This window comes from Budorcas taxicolor, chromosome 10 (assembly GCF_023091745.1).
Source record: "Budorcas taxicolor isolate Tak-1 chromosome 10, Takin1.1, whole genome shotgun sequence".
Taxonomy (NCBI): domain Eukaryota; kingdom Metazoa; phylum Chordata; class Mammalia; order Artiodactyla; family Bovidae; genus Budorcas; species Budorcas taxicolor.
Genome location: NC_068919.1, coordinates 84,115,125 through 84,132,647, shown reverse-complemented (window position 1 = coordinate 84,132,647; position 17,523 = coordinate 84,115,125). Strand labels below are relative to the sequence as shown.

At 45.5% G+C, this 17,523-nt stretch overlaps 1 protein-coding gene across 6 annotated transcripts in view; it reads left to right on the top strand.

Annotated features, from left to right (window-relative positions):
- AREL1 (apoptosis resistant E3 ubiquitin protein ligase 1) overlaps nucleotides 1–12,250 on the top strand; it is a 45,297-nt gene extending 33,047 nt beyond the window's left edge. For all 6 annotated transcript variants that reach the window (XM_052646610.1, XM_052646612.1, XM_052646607.1 and 3 more), the window contains 11 exons: nucleotides 404–545; nucleotides 678–799; nucleotides 1,770–1,845; nucleotides 2,386–2,495; nucleotides 3,079–3,258; nucleotides 3,432–3,557; nucleotides 5,234–5,363; nucleotides 5,452–5,510; nucleotides 8,454–8,543; nucleotides 9,408–9,583; nucleotides 9,694–12,250. In XM_052646610.1, coding sequence (XP_052502570.1) covers nucleotides 404–545; nucleotides 678–799; nucleotides 1,770–1,845; nucleotides 2,386–2,495; nucleotides 3,079–3,258; nucleotides 3,432–3,557; nucleotides 5,234–5,363; nucleotides 5,452–5,510; nucleotides 8,454–8,543; nucleotides 9,408–9,583; nucleotides 9,694–9,796 — 1,314 coding nt within the window. In that variant the 3' untranslated portion in view covers nucleotides 9,797–12,250. The remainder of the gene's footprint in view (nucleotides 1–403; nucleotides 546–677; nucleotides 800–1,769; nucleotides 1,846–2,385; nucleotides 2,496–3,078; nucleotides 3,259–3,431; nucleotides 3,558–5,233; nucleotides 5,364–5,451; nucleotides 5,511–8,453; nucleotides 8,544–9,407; nucleotides 9,584–9,693) is intronic.
- Nucleotides 12,251–17,523: the final 5,273 nt, after the last annotated feature.

The following is a 17,523-nucleotide window of genomic DNA, read 5'->3' as shown; positions in this document are numbered from 1 at the left end:
AGGTTCCTCTGTCCATGAACTTTTCCAGGCAAGAATACTAGAGTGGATTGCCATTTCCTTCTCCAGGGGATCATCCCAGGCCAGGGATCGAGCCCACGTCTTTTGTGTCTCTTGCATTGGTAGGCGGGTTCTTTACCATTGACACAGTGGTAGAGAACAGAGCCTCAAAATGGTTCTGAGGATGAAACCCAGGCCTCATACATGCAATGCATGCACTCTACCACTGAGTTGCACCCCCCACCTGAAGTGAAAAGCAAGGAAATGTACTCCTGGTAGTTAACTTGGAGAAACTAGGCTTAACTTGTTTTTTGTTGGTTGGTGCAGAAAGGTAGGGATGTGAAGGGTTTTTGGTGGATTTGAGGGCTTCATAGAGTAACTCTTTCTTTTTTTTCCCTTTTGTTAGTTTTCATACCTTGGCCCTGACCCTGTCCATAAGCTGCTCACCCTTGTGGTCGATGATGGCATTCAGCCTCCTGTGGAGCTCAGCTGTAAGGAGAGGAACATCTTAGCAGCCACGTTTATCCGCTCGCTCCATAAGAACATAGGTGAGGTTGGACAGGGAGTCTGATGGGGAAGGCAGCGACCCCAGATACCCTGAGTGCCTGAGGGTGTAGGGGTGGCCTGCACAGGGGACTTATAAAGAGGCTGTAACCATGATGGATCCTACTGCTCCTCAGGGGGCTCCGAGACCTTTCAGGACAAGGTGAACTTTTTCCATCGAGAGCTTCGGCAGGTACATATGAAAAGACCACATTCTAAAGTCACCCTGAAGGTCAGCAGACATGCCTTGTTGGAATCGGTGAGTAAAATTTCTTTCATATTAGTAGTTGAACAGTTATCAAAATTTTCCAGCTAGAAACCTCTGTGCTATTTAATTATATCCTACAGGTTATTGTTTTTATGAAACATACATCTGTGTCTTCTTTAAACATGTTAAGCGCTGTTCTTTGTGTTTGGCTATACTGAATTTGGGGCAGATTTGTTGGAGGTATGTTAATTGAGGGGAGAGACTTCTGTAAAATCTGTTCTTGACTAGTTCGTGAACAATCTCATGGACTTCCTATGGAAGGCAGGTATTAAGTTGTTGTTATAGAAGAAAGTTCCTGTTATTGAATCCCAGGATTAAGAAGAGCTCTTACGAGATTAAAAGGAAATGATTTTTGTTGTCACTCTGGTCTGATGGAAAAGGAACACCTGATGTGTTTCTGTCTCCACTACACAGACACTGGCATAGTTCTCACATTCCTTGACAATGAGAAGGCTTTGGTCCCTGTCCAGAAAGTGTTTGTGATGTTTGGCTCTGGCAGGTGTGACTGGAAACCCCTTTTCTCAGGCACTTTCTCCTTGTGGCATGGCTCCCTGTCTGAACCTAGCCTTGTGGATTAAGATGTCTAGTGGGTAGACTGTACTTGACTGAAAACCAAGACTCCTTGGTTCTCTTGCTGACAGCTTACTGATTTGAACCATTTTTATTTCTTTTAAGAGTTTTCTCATCAATAAAATGAGGACTGTTAAAAAATAAAGTTTCAACTTTCCAGCCAGGCAATGGTATAAATATGAATTTGACTTTATTTATCTTAAATTTCTTCTGGAGATATGTGCATTTTAATTTAAGATGGTATTATTAAAGCTTATTTTTGAGTAATATATTGCCTCCAAAAACTTGTGACTATTAAATGGACAGGGGTAATGTTCTCGTGTTTTTGTCTTTAACACCCAGAGGTGCTGGCCAGTGTTCTGACAATTTCTTTTCTTTTACTGCTTTTCAGTCTCTGAAAGCCACTCGGAATTTTTCCATCTCAGATTGGAGCAAGAACTTTGAAGTGGTTTTTCAGGATGAAGAAGGTCAGTTTTGAAATTACCCACTCATCTTTTTTAACTCTCCTTCCCACTCCTCCCTATCTCCTTATAGTACATCCACAGAAACTGAAAACAACCCTCCTACACATGCTTGCCACCCCTGCTCCAGCCCTGGGAAAAAGAAGTCATGAGTCAAGTCCAAAAGGGTGGTGTTTACTGGCTAGATGGCTTGGTTGAGCTTGTAGAGCACAGACGGACAAGGATTTGGAGGGTGAGCTCTTATGAGTTTGAAGCAGAAGGGCAGAGTAACCTTTGTAGTACCAAGAGAAGCAGCAGTTCTGGGATCTCTGATCTGTGTTCCCATGCTAGAGTGCATCAGCTTAGTGATCAGAATACCTTTAATCCTATAGAATGAGGTGGGATTAAAAAAAAAATGTCCACAGTTAAGGTGGGTTGGAATATGGGACACCAAGGTGGTAGAATGGAGGGAAGAGGGATCAGAGAGTATAAAATGATGATTAAATGAACAAAAATGATAAAAGGTGATGAGCCAGCATTACTTTTTATTTTTATTATACTTTCCAGCTCTGGACTGGGGAGGGCCTCGTCGGGAATGGTTTGAATTAATCTGCAAAGCACTATTTGACACCACCAATCAACTCTTCACCCGATTCAGTGACACCAACCAAGCATTAGTGAGTCTGTGACTTCCCTGGGGGTGGGAGCAAAATGTGGATTGTGTTATGATGGAGAGACTAGTAAGAATTTGAACTAATCAGATTACCTCCCTCCTTGTTGCCTTCCTTATTTCATCTCTAAGAGAAAATGCAGACAGATGAATAAAAGCATTGTAGTGCAGTGGCTGTTCTACTCCTTAGTATTTTAATAATTAAGCCACTTTTTTCAGAACATCCCTGAAGCAATTGAACTCTGTACAAGGTATTTGATTAGGGGAGTAGGGAAGTAGACTCTGGCTGAAAGAGGTTCTGGTTTAGGGAAGAGGCATTATATCATCCACTGATTGACTTCTGTTTGTAGCCAGGGACCACAAAATCAATACAAGATTCTTCAGTTTATTGTAAGTCGATCTTTGTCCTTTATCCTCCAGTCACTTTGAATTACTCAGTGGTGGCTACCAAACAATGCCATTTGGATGGGCTCCTTGATCCTAACACTGAAATTCTTGCTCCTTTGGAATAGAGTTGTGGAGGGAGAATCTTTCCAGAACTAGGCTTGAAGAAAAACGACCCAGGACCTTTTAATCTCTCTCTTTGACAGGTGCACCCTAACCCTAATCGCCCCACTCATCTGCGCCTAAAGATGTATGAGTTTGCAGGGCGCCTGGTGGGCAAGTGTCTCTATGAGTCCTCTCTAGGAGGAGCCTACAAGCAGTTGGTCCGAGCTCGCTTCACCCGTTCTTTCTTGGCCCAAATCATAGGACTGCGTATGCATTACAAGGTAAGGTCTTGGGTATGTATTTTCTGCTAAATCCCCTGGCCATTAACTCTGGAATCTCTCCACCCTCTGTTTATTATTTTTGATGTTTGAAGGGGTAAGTGGTTCCAAGCAGTTACAAATTTTATTTCTGGGTGAGAGTGGTCATGCTGTGTTGTGTCTTTCTGTCTCCTCAGTACTTTGAAACAGATGACCCAGAGTTCTACAAATCTAAAGTTTGTTTCATCCTCAACAATGACATGAGTGAGATGGAGCTGGTCTTTGCAGAAGAGAAATATAATAAATCAGGTCAATTGGATAAGGTGAGACAGAACTGAAGCCTGTGGGTCCCATTTCTCAGCCTCCTCTGTATCAGGGCTGTCTAGTAGAGCTTTCGCAGTGATGGAAGTGTTCTCTGTTTGTACTTTTGAACGCCCAAAATGTGTCTGGTATGACCAAATACCTGAATTTCTAAATTAACTACCTATGACCAGTGAGCTGTGTTGGACAGCGTAGCTTTGGGGCAGTGTATCCCACATTGAATGGCCTTGGCCTGTTTAAATGGAGCCAGAGACACATATACCATCCTTCCCCCTAGTCCCTCCTTTCCAGTAGAAAAAGAACGAAGTAATAGTGAAGTGTCACTGCACAGGCAGTTTTGGAAGGGATGACAGTGTCTGTCTCAACATTAGGGGCAGGGAGGTAGTTGACTCCCATTTTAACACTGTGCCCGTTTATTTTTAAGGTTAAAAGAAAACGGCCAAAAGTATTTCTGATGCACACGTGATTTGTTTGCATTCTGGGGTTAAATAATATCAAATAATCATGACAAACCTGAAGTTGCAGTTATAAATAACTGAAAGCAAAATAGCAATGAGTAAAAGTTTGTGATCACTGATAGCACTGAACTGATAAACAGATACCCTTGTGAGCCCTGTGAGGGTCTTAGCTGCTGGCTGGCCTTCACACCTGTGTGGGTGGAGTCCGTTTTCTTGACCCAGCACTGCAAGGCATCTCAAGTCAATAGAAGACTGAATTAGGGTCTGCAGGCTTAGGGGAGTACTGATTTTAATTGGATTTGATATGAATATTAAATCTTAGTCATTTACTATTTAGGCTAATAGAAGTGCTTACACACGTAAAATAAAAATAACCAGAACTGTGCCCAATAATAGAAAAAGTCTTACATGTTTAGATCCATTGAGAATCTTTGCTCTGGACCAAAGTTCTGTCCCTCCCATGCCATGGTCAGGACCTTAAAATCTGATCTTGTAACTAAATGGAGGCCTTCATTCACCTGTGAAGACAATCTTGCTCGTTGTGCATAGGTTTTCAAGGGTGGCTTTAAACTGTGTTTCAGGGCTTCCTCAAAGCTCCCTTAGGAGTTGCTTATTGGAGGAGGGTGCCAGTTCTGTTTGAAAATCATACAGTTCAGCCTTTTCTTCACACACAGAAAAACCAGGAGTCCAAATAGCTAAGTGACTGAAACCCCATAGCAAGTTAGTCTCCAAGTATCAAGCCATGGCTTTTTCTATTGCCTCACGTTAGAAATAGAAGAATGTAGGGGAACATCTGTGCATGTCTTGGAATTTCTGAGATTATGCTTCTTTACTGTTTATCTGGCTTTATAGAGTCTCATTTGTCTCAGGGGTTTAAGAGAAGAGTCAGTAATGGTTTAATTTTGGATCAGAGGAATGTTAAAATGTTGCTAACAAGGAAACATACATATCTTCCTGTTGCATAGCCACTATTTGACCAGGTCAGAGAAGACTCCCTGAGACACCCGCTTCAGAAACAGTAATGAGTAGAATACAGCAATAGTGGTAGGAACCCTGAAGTTTAGTTCCTGAGTAAAACCGAGCGTGTTGAGAACCTAAATGCAGAGCAGGAACGTGTGACCGTGGTGCAGTTCAATAACGTGCTGCTTGTGGGACATGCGGGTAGCTGTCGTCTTTTAAACTCCCATCCACACACTTTTCCTGTCTTTTGCTTCTTTCAGGTTGTAGAACTTATGACAGGTGGAGCTCAAACCCCCGTCACCAACGCAAATAAAATCTTCTATTTAAATTTGCTGGCCCAGTATCGACTGGCCAGCCAAGTGAAAGAGGAGGTGGAACATTTCCTAAAAGGTGGGATTCTGTTGACTCTTGGCTTTGAGGTGTAAATACCTGTATCACATGGTGTGGATATAGCTTTAACTTGGATATTTTGTTTCAGGCCTGAATGAGTTAGTCCCTGAAAACCTCTTGGCTATTTTTGATGAGAATGAGCTTGAGGTAAGTGCTTACAATTGGAACTCCCTGTCCCTGGCTTGCTATTTTGTTACACCCCCAGGAACCAGCTTCCTGCACCTTCTGTTATGAGATGCGGTAGGAAAGCCCTGTGAGAGTTGGTTTCACTTTTGTTACTCCTCCATGCATGGACCCTTTCTCCAGCTTTTAAAAACGAATGTGGAATAACTATTGATGAATAGTAATAATGACTATTTACTCATCAAATATTATTGAAACTGGTTGAGTAGTAAAGAATGTTGGTATCTTGTACAGTCTTTTTAAATCCTGTGACCGTCTAAGTTGATTTAAGGCATTAGAAGCATTTGTTTGTTCAGAGACTATTTATATCAAGTACCTCGTATATGGCCTGTGCTTTTGAGGAACTGTGGGGTCATGGAGCCACAGTCTAGTGAAGACAATCCAAAGGATGTGAGGCCTGTCATAGCTTTGGTGGCAACACTACAGAGTTAATATATTCTTCCCTTAGATCCTGTGACAACTGGAATGCACTGTAAGATGGTAAATAGCTTGCTATAATGAGCAGACTTGAAGTTCCATTAACTTTGAGTATAGGCAAAAAGTAAAACCAGTTTGTTTTTACCTGCTGCTCACACATGATACATATAATGCAAGTTATTAGCTTCAACGTCCCATCAGTTCAATTCAGTTCAGTTCAGTTGCTCAGTCGTGTCTGACTCTTTGAGACCCCATGAATCGCAGCACGCCAGGCCTCCCTGTCCATCACCATCTCCCAGAGTTCACTCAGACTCACATCCATCCAGTCAGTGATGCCATCCAGCCATCTCATCCTCTGTCATCCCCTTCTCCTCCTGCCCCCAATCCCTCCCAGCATCAGAGTCTTTTCCAGTGAGTCAACTCTTCGCATAAGATGGCCAAAGTACTGGAGCTGCAGCTTTAGCATCATTCCTTCCAAAGAAATCCCAGGGCTGATCTCCTTCACAATGGACTGGTTGGACCTCCTTGCAGTCCAAGGGACTTTCAAGAGTCTTCTCCAACACCACAGTTCAAAAGCATCAATTCTTCGGCTCTCAGCCTTCTTCACAGTCCAACTCTCACATCCATACATGACCACAGGAAAAACCATAGCCTTGACTAGACGGACCTTTATTGGCAAAGTAATGTCTCTGCTTTTGAATATGCTATCGAGGTTGGTCATAACTTTCCTTCCAAGGAGTAAGCGTCTTTTATTTATTTTTTCTTTTTCTTTTTTTTTTTTTTTGAGTAAGCATCTTTTAATTTCATGGCTGCAGTCACCATCTGCAGTGATTTTGGAGCCCCCAAAAATAAAGTCTGACACTGTTTCCACTGTTGCCCCATCTATTTCCCATGAAGTGATGGGACCGGATGCCATGATCTTTGTTTTCTGAATGTTGAGCTTTAAGGCAAACTTTTCACTCTCCACTTTCACTTTCATCAAGAGGCTTTTTAGTTCCTCTTCACTTTCTGCCATAAGGGTGGTGTCATCTGCATATCTGAGGTTATTGGTATTTCTCCTGGCAATCTTGATTCCAGCTTGTGCTTCTTCCAGCCCAGCGTTTCTCATGATGTACTCTGCATATAAGTTAAATAAGCAGGGTGACAATATACAGCCTTGAAATACTCCTTTTCCTATTTGGAACCAGTCCCATAGCCTTTATTAAAGTTTCTGTAAACTGTTTGCTGCAGTGAGGAAGTTCTTTAAAAATGGGGAGACAGGGGACTTCCTTGGTGGTCTAGTGGTTACAACTCTGTGCTCCCAAGGCAGGCGGCATGGATTTGATCCCTGGTTGGGGATCTAAGATCCCACATGCCATGAGGTATGCCCCCTCCCCCCTCCCCCCAAAAAAACAAAACAGGAGTTTCAGGGAGTCTTGCACCTTATTAACTTATTAACTGAACTGGCTTTGAGAACAAGAATCAACGTCTTACATAATTTTCAGCACATTTTGTACCTTTAGGTATAAAATCCAAATAACGCAGTCCTGAAGTTTCCGGCAGACCTGTCACCTAGTGCCAGCATTTTCCGGGCTGAGAAACAGCCACTGGTGGATTTTATCCTGAAGCAAAACATTTGTTAACAGTTGGTAAAGTGCGTAGGAGGAAGGCACAGCCTTTCAGGATTGCTCCCCATCCTGCTGTTAGTTACTCGTTAGCAAGTTCTTTTTGAAGGAACCAAGCTTCTCAGGCTTCATTTGGGCTTCTCTTGTCTCTTGATTAGGACTGCCTTTACAGCTATTGGATGAGTACTCACAGTCTGCTAAGTAACTTGCTGGATCCTGAACCAAATTAGGACATCAACAAGATGTTTAGGGCTCTGATGTCATTAATGTTCTCATTTTTTGGCATTCTTTTTCATTTATCTGATCAAGTAGAGGTGGAGCTGAAGGCACAGTAGTAAAAGTTCAGTCCATAAAAAAAAGGGTGGATTTGGGGGAAAGGAAAGGCCACCTAACAAATTCGTAAATGGGGCTGGGGTCTTCATCAAAGGGGAAGGGCCTGCTTTCCCCCCTGGTATTCCCAGGCCACATCCAGAGCAGTCAGTAAATACTTGGTTCCCTTTTTGTCCTTTGTTTCACCAAAATAATATATGTAGCAGCAATTCTTAATGAGGGGTGCCTATCAGAAACACCTGGGAAACTTTTTCAAAGTACAAAAGCTTGTAACCTGTCCCTAGAGATTCTGATTCACTAGGTCTGGGGTAAGGCCACAGGCATCTATCTATCTCTATATATATATTAAAGCTCTGTGAGTTTTACTGCACTGGTTAGGAACCATTGACCTATTATAATTGATATTCCTAAAGTAGTATTCTTGGATTAGGACCTCACCATACATCTTTTTATTGATGTTTCTGTATTCCACACTTTGCATGTTAACATATTTTGACCTTATGATGGGACTTCACCTCTCTGACTGTCCCAGTAAACACATGACTGTCTTCTCCAGCTGCTGATGTGTGGGACTGGGGACATCAGTGTGTCTGACTTCAAAGCCCACGCAGTGGTCATTGGTGGCTCGTGGCATTTCAGAGAAAAGGTAAGTGAGCCAAAATTCTTTCAGTTGAATTTGTACCATATTATACAGAAAAAGTTTCAGAGGGAAAAAGCTGAGAAGCAGACATGTCAACTGGCAAAAGCGATACATGGTGGGGAAAGGCAGATGGTCATCCAGACAGATGGGAACCCTCGTCCTTAAGGGCTGTTCATGCTGCTTCCACTGGAGAAGGAAATGGCAGCCCACCCCAGTGTTCTTGCCTGGAGAATCCCAGGGACGGCGGAGCCTGGTGGGCTGCCGTCTATGGTGTCGCACAGAGTTGGACACGACTGAAGCGACTTAGCAGCAGCAGTGTGTGCTTAAATATATATTTATTTTTATATACAAATAGATATATAAGCGGAGAAAGCAATGGCAACCCACTCTAGTACTCTTGTCTGGAAAATCCCTTGGACGGAGGAGCCTGGTAGGTTGCAGTCCATGGAGTCGCTAAGAGTCGGACACGACTGAGCAACTTCACTTTCACTTTTCACTTTTCACTTTCATGCATTGGAGAAGGAAATGGCAACCCACTTCAGTGTTCTTGCCTGGAGAATCCCAGGGACAAGGGAGCCTGGTGGGCTGCCGTCTGTGGGGTCACACAGAGTCGGACACAACTGAAGCGACTTAGCATGCTGTATCCACAGAGGCAATAACGTTGAAAAGCCGGAGAGAGAGAACCAAGCAGTCAGGGACTGCCCTCCTGGCTGTGTCTGCATCACTCCCTTTTAGAGAGGTTGTTGATTCTAGCTGTGTGCAAGTTACCGGGGCCCCCTCCTCCCACTTCAGAGCATCCCGTTCCTTCCCCCAGGGGTCAGATCCACAGTGACACCTGGGTGTGACCCCAGCCTCGTGCTCTCCCCACAGGTCATGAGGTGGTTTTGGACTGTGGTTTCCAGTCTGACGCAGGAAGAGTTGGCTCGGCTACTGCAGTTCACCACAGGCTCCTCTCAGCTGCCACCTGGAGGCTTTGCTGCCCTCTGTCCCTCCTTCCAGATTATCGCGGCCCCGACCCACAGCACGCTACCAACTGCACACACGTGGTGGGTATCCGATGGCCCGGCGCAGGCTGTCACAGAGGGTTATCTTTGCAGCCCTCACTGGCATGGTCTGCTTGTATGAGTTAATCACTTCCCTCCCTTCGGCCTTGCAGTTTCAACCAGCTGTGCCTCCCTACGTATGACTCCTATGAAGAGGTGCACAGGATGCTACAGCTGGCCATCAGCGAGGGCTGCGAGGGCTTCGGCATGTTCTGACCACTCTCCCTGCCGTCTGCTCGGCTCCCGTGGCTTCCGGAACCTCCAGGCGGCGCGTGCCACAGACACGACTGCTGACCCTGACACAGAACCATCAGCCAGAAGCTGCCGCGTGCCGCCCCCCACCGTGTGGAGGAGTCGGTCACCCCCCAGCCTAGTCCTTCCCTCGCCCCCTCCCTTCCCGCCTTCCCCCCCACGGCCCCCTTTGGCAGCCCCCTACCCTGAGCAGCTCGCTCAGTCGCAGAGGAGGGTGGGGGCCTGCTGTGCTCGCCCTCGGTTGTCAGAGGAGCTCAGTGGCGGGAGCTGCCCCAGCCGCTGAGGGGAGGCGACACGGAGGCTCGGCCTTTCTGGGAGCGCTGGGGTCCTCGCCTTTCCCAGCCACCTCTGCCGACGCTCCGCAGGGGTTCCCTCCGTGTCCCCTTGACCTGGGGTCTGTGAGTCCTTCTCGGGGACAGGTGCCTGCGTCTGCTAGCCAGGAGGGGCACACACCCGAGGTGGCCCACAGCGACAGACAGCCTTGAGTTTTGTCTGTCTGCACAACGGCTGGTGCAGGCACGCGGCTAGCTTGCGTGGTTACTGATAGCACCAATGGGTCCTTTTTTCCTGTGGCGTCAGAACTGGAAAAGGAGCTTTTCTGTGCAAGCATTTCTGGAAATGATCGTATCATTCATAAAGAAGAACTCCCTAGTAAGCTGTTTTTTTTTTTTTTTTGAGTATAATAAACCTGTGAGACAGACCTAAGAATGTGAAAGCTTAGCCGGGCTGTGGCCTCCAGTGCTGAAGGCGATTCTCCTTTAGTGTTGTGGGGCATTTCTTGGCATGTGACTGGCTTGAAGACTACTGATGCTTGTCCTGAGTTTGTTCTTTACACTGAGATGTGGCTGGCCCTGGCTCCTTACCTCCAACTTGTGCTGTCTGCTAAGAGCTGGGCATTCTTTAGGTTTCCGCTGAAGAAAATTTTGGAGCAAGAAATTAGGACAGTTTGATAGCATGCCACTGATTCCTGGTTCTCTCTGCCTGGTGTTCCCTGGCAGCACTAAGGCAAGGGAGAAGGGATCAGTAATTGCTTCTCAGAGGTCCTTAGGGTCAGGACACAAGGGACACACATTGAGGAGCTGTGTCAGACGAGAAACGCCTTGCTGTCCCAGTGACTTCCTGTCACTCCCTCAGTTACCAGCAAGGGCACCTCAGGAGGGAGGAAGACAAGTAGGTTCACTGTGGCGAGACTGAAGAGAGCCTACAGCTGTTTCTTGGAAGATGGCGACAACCTTTTCCATTAACGATTTGAATGAAGACATTTTCGAGACTCAGAATCTCGATTTCCGAAGTTTCTGTTTCTAAGAAGGCTTTGCTGCAAGCGACCATTCCCAATGGGGCTTTCGACTCTGAGAATATTAACAAGCCATCTTTATTGCCAAAACCAGCAAGTACAAAGAGTCCAGAGATGAGGCAAGACTTGAGGCCATGCCTTGGCCTGCTTGAAGCACGTCTGAGCCCTCCTGTTCCCAGGGATCATGAGGAACAAGCCTTCCTGAGCTGCTACAGTTCCTGCCTGACCTCACTCCTTCACAGTTGTCATTTGTCCTTGGCATGGGTGCTGACCTCATTCACCCTTGGGGTCCAGGGTCCAGCATTGGGGCCCTCTGTACCCCAGGGTCCTCCACGCCGCATGGTCACTGCTCTCCTCAGGGACCAGGACAAGGTGCTGCCCCGTGGGATACATACAGGCAAGTGTCATCATCCCCCTGGGAAGCACAGTGCTGCCCTTTGGGCCCAGAGAGGGATTCCAGCTGGGGGCACGTGGGCTGGCTCTGCTGTCTTTGGCCGTTGTTCCTCTTCTAAATCCTGTGTCCCCCGTCCCCTCCCCCCCCCGCCCCTCCAGATACTGATGCTGGAGTGTGAGTTGATTTTCTTGGCTCCATCTGTCCTTTCTCAGCTCTAGTCATAGCACTTTTCAGGGCATCCTGGGTACCATGGCACCGCAGCTGCAGCCTGCGGTGGTCCTTAGCCCCAGGGTCTTTGTTTCACAAAACCCTTTGGTACTGTTGTGGTTTTGTATTCTTCCAGTGCTCTCTCTCTGTCTCCTAACTATTCAAAAGTATCTTTGCTCTTTTGCCCTTTCCTTTGACCTTCTGTTCTAATCCTGCTTTGGAATTAGCCAGTGTGGGGAGAGGTACACCATGTCGGAGAGAAGAAAGAGTGCCTGTTACTGGAAGTGTTTTCCTATTCACGTTTCTTATTTTGCTCAGTTCTTTTATTTATGCCCTTGTGGCCCAGGTACTTGGGCGGCCAGCTAACCTCCTGGCTAATGAAGGAGACCAGGCACCAAGTGAACACCAAGGAAAGTGTCGGCGTGTTTCTAGAACTCCAGCAGAGACCAAGCCCTGCTGCAAATGTCAGGCCAGACCAAAGGGCCACACAGTTGTGCAGTAGTGTAAATATTTTGTACAGTGAATAAATGAATGTTTAAAAGGACTAAGAAGCAAGTGACTGCTTTATGTGATGATTCAGGGCTTAAATTGGAGGTGGGGAAGGGAAAGAAAAATGTAGAAATGTTTTTGCATTTCACCAGTAACCCTTCAGAAGCAGTCAACTTGGGGTAGACTGGACTCCCGGAGCCCTGGCCTGGTCCAGACCTGCTTGCCTTCTCACCCTTCCCTGATTGCTGTCCGTGGTGCCACGCAAGGCCTTGGTGCCTCCTTGCACAGAGAGCTAACAGCTGGGACAAGTGCTTGTACTCAGCTCCAGAGGGAGAAACCAGTTTGGCAAAAACAGGATGTCTGTTCTCATCAGTCTTTTAAATGTTAATTCATTATTGTTTTACTACATAAGAAACTCAGGGTAGAAAATTTGGAAATTAAAAAAAAATAATACAAGAAAATAAGTTACTTGCCATCCAGAGGGAAGAACACTTTGGTGGGTGGTCTTATTTGCATATTGCACATGTATTTCTCAAAATCCTCTCAACCCTTGACTCTCCCACAAGTGCTTTAAGTATGGGGAAAGAACCCATAAAACCTGCTCCTCAAAAATTTTGGGGTAGCAGGTGGAATGAATTCTTTTTCCAACCATAGATAAGCTTGGCAGAGAAAACCAGACCTCTGATACAGGCCTTGTAGAAGTGTTCGGGACACTGGCTTTTTTGCGGAAGTGAACATGTTGTCCTTGACATTGGTTCCCATTCTGGAAAATCAAAACAGATTCCCCTTTGTAATTGTGTTTTGATGTGCTTTTGTCGTGTTTTGCTTGTTTTGTCTTTTTGGCCACACCGCATACTGTGCAGGATCTCAGTTACTCAGGCAGGGATTGAACCCAAGACCCAGCAGTGAAAGCACCAAGGCTTAACCACTGGACTGCTAGGGAATTCCCCTGTAATTGTTTTTAAAAATACAGATTTTTTCCCTTTCTGCCCCCACCTCCCAGACTCAGCAAATTGGAATCTTAACTTGAAAATTACTCCTTTAGAGTACATTCAATCCACTCCCACCTCATCAAGCTCTCCTGAGTGGTATGAGATGTCTTAAACACACAAAACAAAATTCTCTCCCTCTAGCTTTACACTTTCAGGTTATTTAACAGTCTTAAATCTTTTACACTTGCTGCTTTTGTGGCTTTGACTGGGTCACTAGGAACATTCATCACTGAGTGATTTCATCCCTTCATGAAGTTATTCATAAGGCTCAAGAGGCTGGTAGAATTGTTCTTGAATTAACACAATAAAATGCTGCCTTCAGCTTCTCATGCAGTGTTACCTCTGAGCCACAGGAGCTCAAGCTCTGAGACCTCTGCCCAGCCACAATTCTCTTAAACAGTGGAGGTTCTCCAGCAGGTGGCTTGACCAGAGGGCTCCTTACCTCTGCTTTGATTTCACTTAGACCCTCAAGCATAACAGACCAGCTCCAGGTATCCTGTAATATACTTTCATTTAAAAATTAATAATTCCTCTTTTATTTGGAGGTGAACATATATACAAAAAGGCATGCAGCATATACACTTTAACAAATAATTATAAGGGAAGTGCATATGCAACCATCATCCAGGAAGGAAAGAAAGTGCATTACAGTACTGCAGAGCAATTACCTCACCTTTCTGGAGGTAACTGTTGTCCTGACTTTAGGATACTTTTTTCACCAATTCCCTTTTCAATGAGCCTGTCCCAAAAATCACAGTGGAGAGGAGGGTGGGAAATGAGTCCATGTGGTCTCTTGATAAGATGCTGCTGCTGCTGCTGCTGCTAAGTCGCTTCAGTCGTGTCTGACTCTGTGCGACCCCATAACGGCAGCTCACCAGGCTCCGCCATCCCTGGGATTCTCCAGGCAAGATGCTAACCAAGGTAGATTTCCCCACACTTCATTTTAAAAGTCATCTGAAACCATCATTGCCCCATGAGAATCTAGTTCAGATTCCTGATGCTGAATCTGATGAATCAGTCATACTCAAAGACTATCAGTACAGTTCAGTCACTCAGTTGTGTCCAACTCTTTGCGGACCCCACGGACTGCAGCATGCCAGGCTTCCCTGTCCGTCACCAACTCCGAGAGTTTACTCAAACTTATGTCCATTGAGTCGATGATGCCATCCAACCATCTCATCCTCTGTTGTCCCCTTCTCCCGCCTTCAATCTTTCCCAGCATCAGGGTCTTTTCAAATGAGACAGTTCTTCACATCAGGTGGCCAAAGTATTGGAAAAGACCCATTTTCATTCCATCTGACCATCCAAATTTCCAGATATGATGCATCAATTCTTCAGCACTCAGCTTTCTTTATAGTCCAATTCTCACATCCATACATGACAACTGGAAAAACCATAGCTTTGACTAGACGGATCTTTGTTGGCAAAGTAATGTCTCTGCTTTCTAATATGCTGTCTAGGTTGGTCATAACTTTTCTTCCAAGGAACAAGTGTCTTTTAATTTCATGGCTGCAGTCACCATCTGCAGTGACTTTGGAGCCCCCCAAAATCAAGTCTGTCACTGTTTCCATTGTTTCCCCATCTACTTGCCGTGAAGTGATGGGACCAGATACCATGATCTTAGTTTTCTGAATGCTGAGATTTAAGCCAACTTTTTTACTCTCTCACTTTCATCAAGAGGTTCTTTAGTTCTTCGCTTTCTGCCATAAGAGTAGTGTCATCTGCATATCTGAGGTTATTGATATGTCTCCCAGCAATTTTAATCCAGCTTGTGCTTCATCCAGTCCAGCATTTCTCATGATGTATTCTGCTGCTACTGCTGCTACTGCTACGTCGCCTCAGTCGTGTCCGACTCTGCGACCCCATAGACGGCAGCCCACTAGGCTCCCCCGTCCCTGGGATTCTCCAGGCAAGAACACTGGAGTGGGTTACCATTTCCTTCTCCAATGCATGAAAGTGAAAAGTGAAAGTGAAGTCGGTCGGTCAGTCGTGTCCGACCCTTAGCGACCCCATGGACTGCAGCCTACCAGGCTCCTCCGTCCATGGGATTTTCCAGGCAAGAGTACTGGAATGGGGTGCCATTGCCTTCTCCAATGATGTATTCTGCATATAAGTTAAATAAACAGGGTGACAATATACAGCCTTGATGTATTTCTTTCCCGATTTGGAACCAGTCTGTTGTTCCATGCCCAGTTCTAACTGTTGCTTCTTGACCTGCATACAGATTTCTCAGGAGTCAGGTCAGATGGTCTGGTATTCCCATCTCATGAAGAATTTTCCACAGCTTGTGATCCACACAGTCAAAGGCTTTGGCATAGTCAGTAAAGCAGAAGTAGATGTTTTTCTGGTATTCTCTTCCTTTTTCGATGATCCAGCATATGTTGGCAATTTGATCTCTGGTTCCTCTGCCTTTTCTAAATCCAGCTTGAACATCTGGAAGTTCACAGTTCATGTACTGTTGAAGCCTGGAGTTTTGAGCATTACTTTGCTAGCATGTGAGATGAGTGCAATTGTACGGTAGTTTGAGCATTCTTTGGCATTGCCTTTCTTTGGGATTGGAATGAAAACTGACCATTTCCAGATATTTGACCATCCAAATTTCCAGAAATTTGATCATTTCAGAGACCATCAAGTCTCTGCAAAGTTTCCCCCAGATATTCTAAATTGGATAATTTATTCAGGATGAAGCCCATGTATGTGGTTGCTACTTCCTTGGAGTCCCCAGTTAGCAGGCCAGTATGGCCTTTGTGGTCTTTGATGGCCATGAATCCCTTAAACTATGTTTGGCTGGCCAAGTAGGCAAGTCTGAGTGAGCAAGGTCTTAGGACTTGATTTCTTAGGGGTGATTCTAGGAAGAAGTCAGTCTTGGACTACTCAAGGAGCTAGGCAAAGATACAAATTTCTTTTCTAAATGTTGTTGTATCCTAGACCAAGTGGCCCTTCCTGATGCTGGGAACCTACTTGTATTCCATGTTTCTGACTCCAACGCTCCTGGGCCTCCAGCCTCCCCTGTGGAAGAGGCCTCTCCTGTCATTTGGCCTTTTCTCAAAGAAGATGCCCATGAATCCTTTGGCATCAAGTGTGCAGAATGGAACCCTCAAAAGAATAGAGAGCCATGAACTGATTTAAACTCATGGTTCAACTTTGAGCAAGACAATCTTTTAACATTAGTTTTCTGACCTGCAAAATGATACTGTTAACTAAAGGAAATTGGCTAATAACTTGGAGCCCTTGGAAAACAGTTTTCCTACATAGGTGTGTGTCATACCATATTGATTATAGCTCAGTTCAGTTCAGTTGCTCAGTCACGTCCGACTCTTTGCAACCCCATGGACTGCAGCACGCCAGGCTTCCCTGTCCATCACCAACTCCCGGAGCTTGCTCAAACTCATGTCCATTGAGTTGGTGATGCCATCCAACTCATCTCATCCTCCATTGTCCCCTTTTCCTTCTGCCTTCAATCTTTCCCAGCATCAGGGTCTTTTCCATTGAGTTAGTTCTTCACATCAGGTGACCAAAATATTGGAGTTTAGCTTCAGCCTCAGTCCTTCCAATCAATATTCAGGATTGATTTCCTTTAGGATTGACTGGTTGAATCTCCTTGCCATACAAGGAACTGTCAAGCGTCTTCTCCAACACCACAGTTCAAAAGCATCAATTCTTCAGGTTTGATTATAGCTCAGGGCCCTTGTAATTGCCAGAGTAGGAGGTGATACGGATCTGGGAGCAGCAGGGGATGCTAAAGTGGACGACTGGTATGGGCTGGGGTTCTTTCCCCACCTTGCCATGTCCAGGCAGGCCAAAGAGAATGAGTGTTCAGGGACGAAGACCCTGGGTCACAAGAGACCTCCTCTCTCTCCTTCATATGAACCTCCAAAGGCCAGAGGAAGTATCTGAGGGGACTGCATCTCAAACCACGCTCTGTGGTAGGCAACCTAATCCCTTTGGCCTTCTTTAACGTGGTAGGCAACCTAATCCCTTTGGCCTTCTTTAACTCTCTGATGACTGAATCATGAAGGCAGCATCCATATTTTGAGCTCTTCCCTGACACTCGGAGCTTTAACATATCTTGTCTCATGTTGACGATGACCCTGCAAGGTAAGTTGTTTTCTCCACTCTACGTGAAGCAGTTGAGACTCAGAGAAGACAAGCAGCTGCCAGGGTTCCTTAGTAAGTGGCAGAGCGGTATTTCAACATGGGTCTTTCACGTCAAAGCCCAGACTCTTTCCACGTGGCTGGTTTGTGTCGAGCTTACACTAAGGTTAGCTTAGACTGAGAAAAAACCCAGGCAACTGGGCCACCTGTCTGTGTTCAC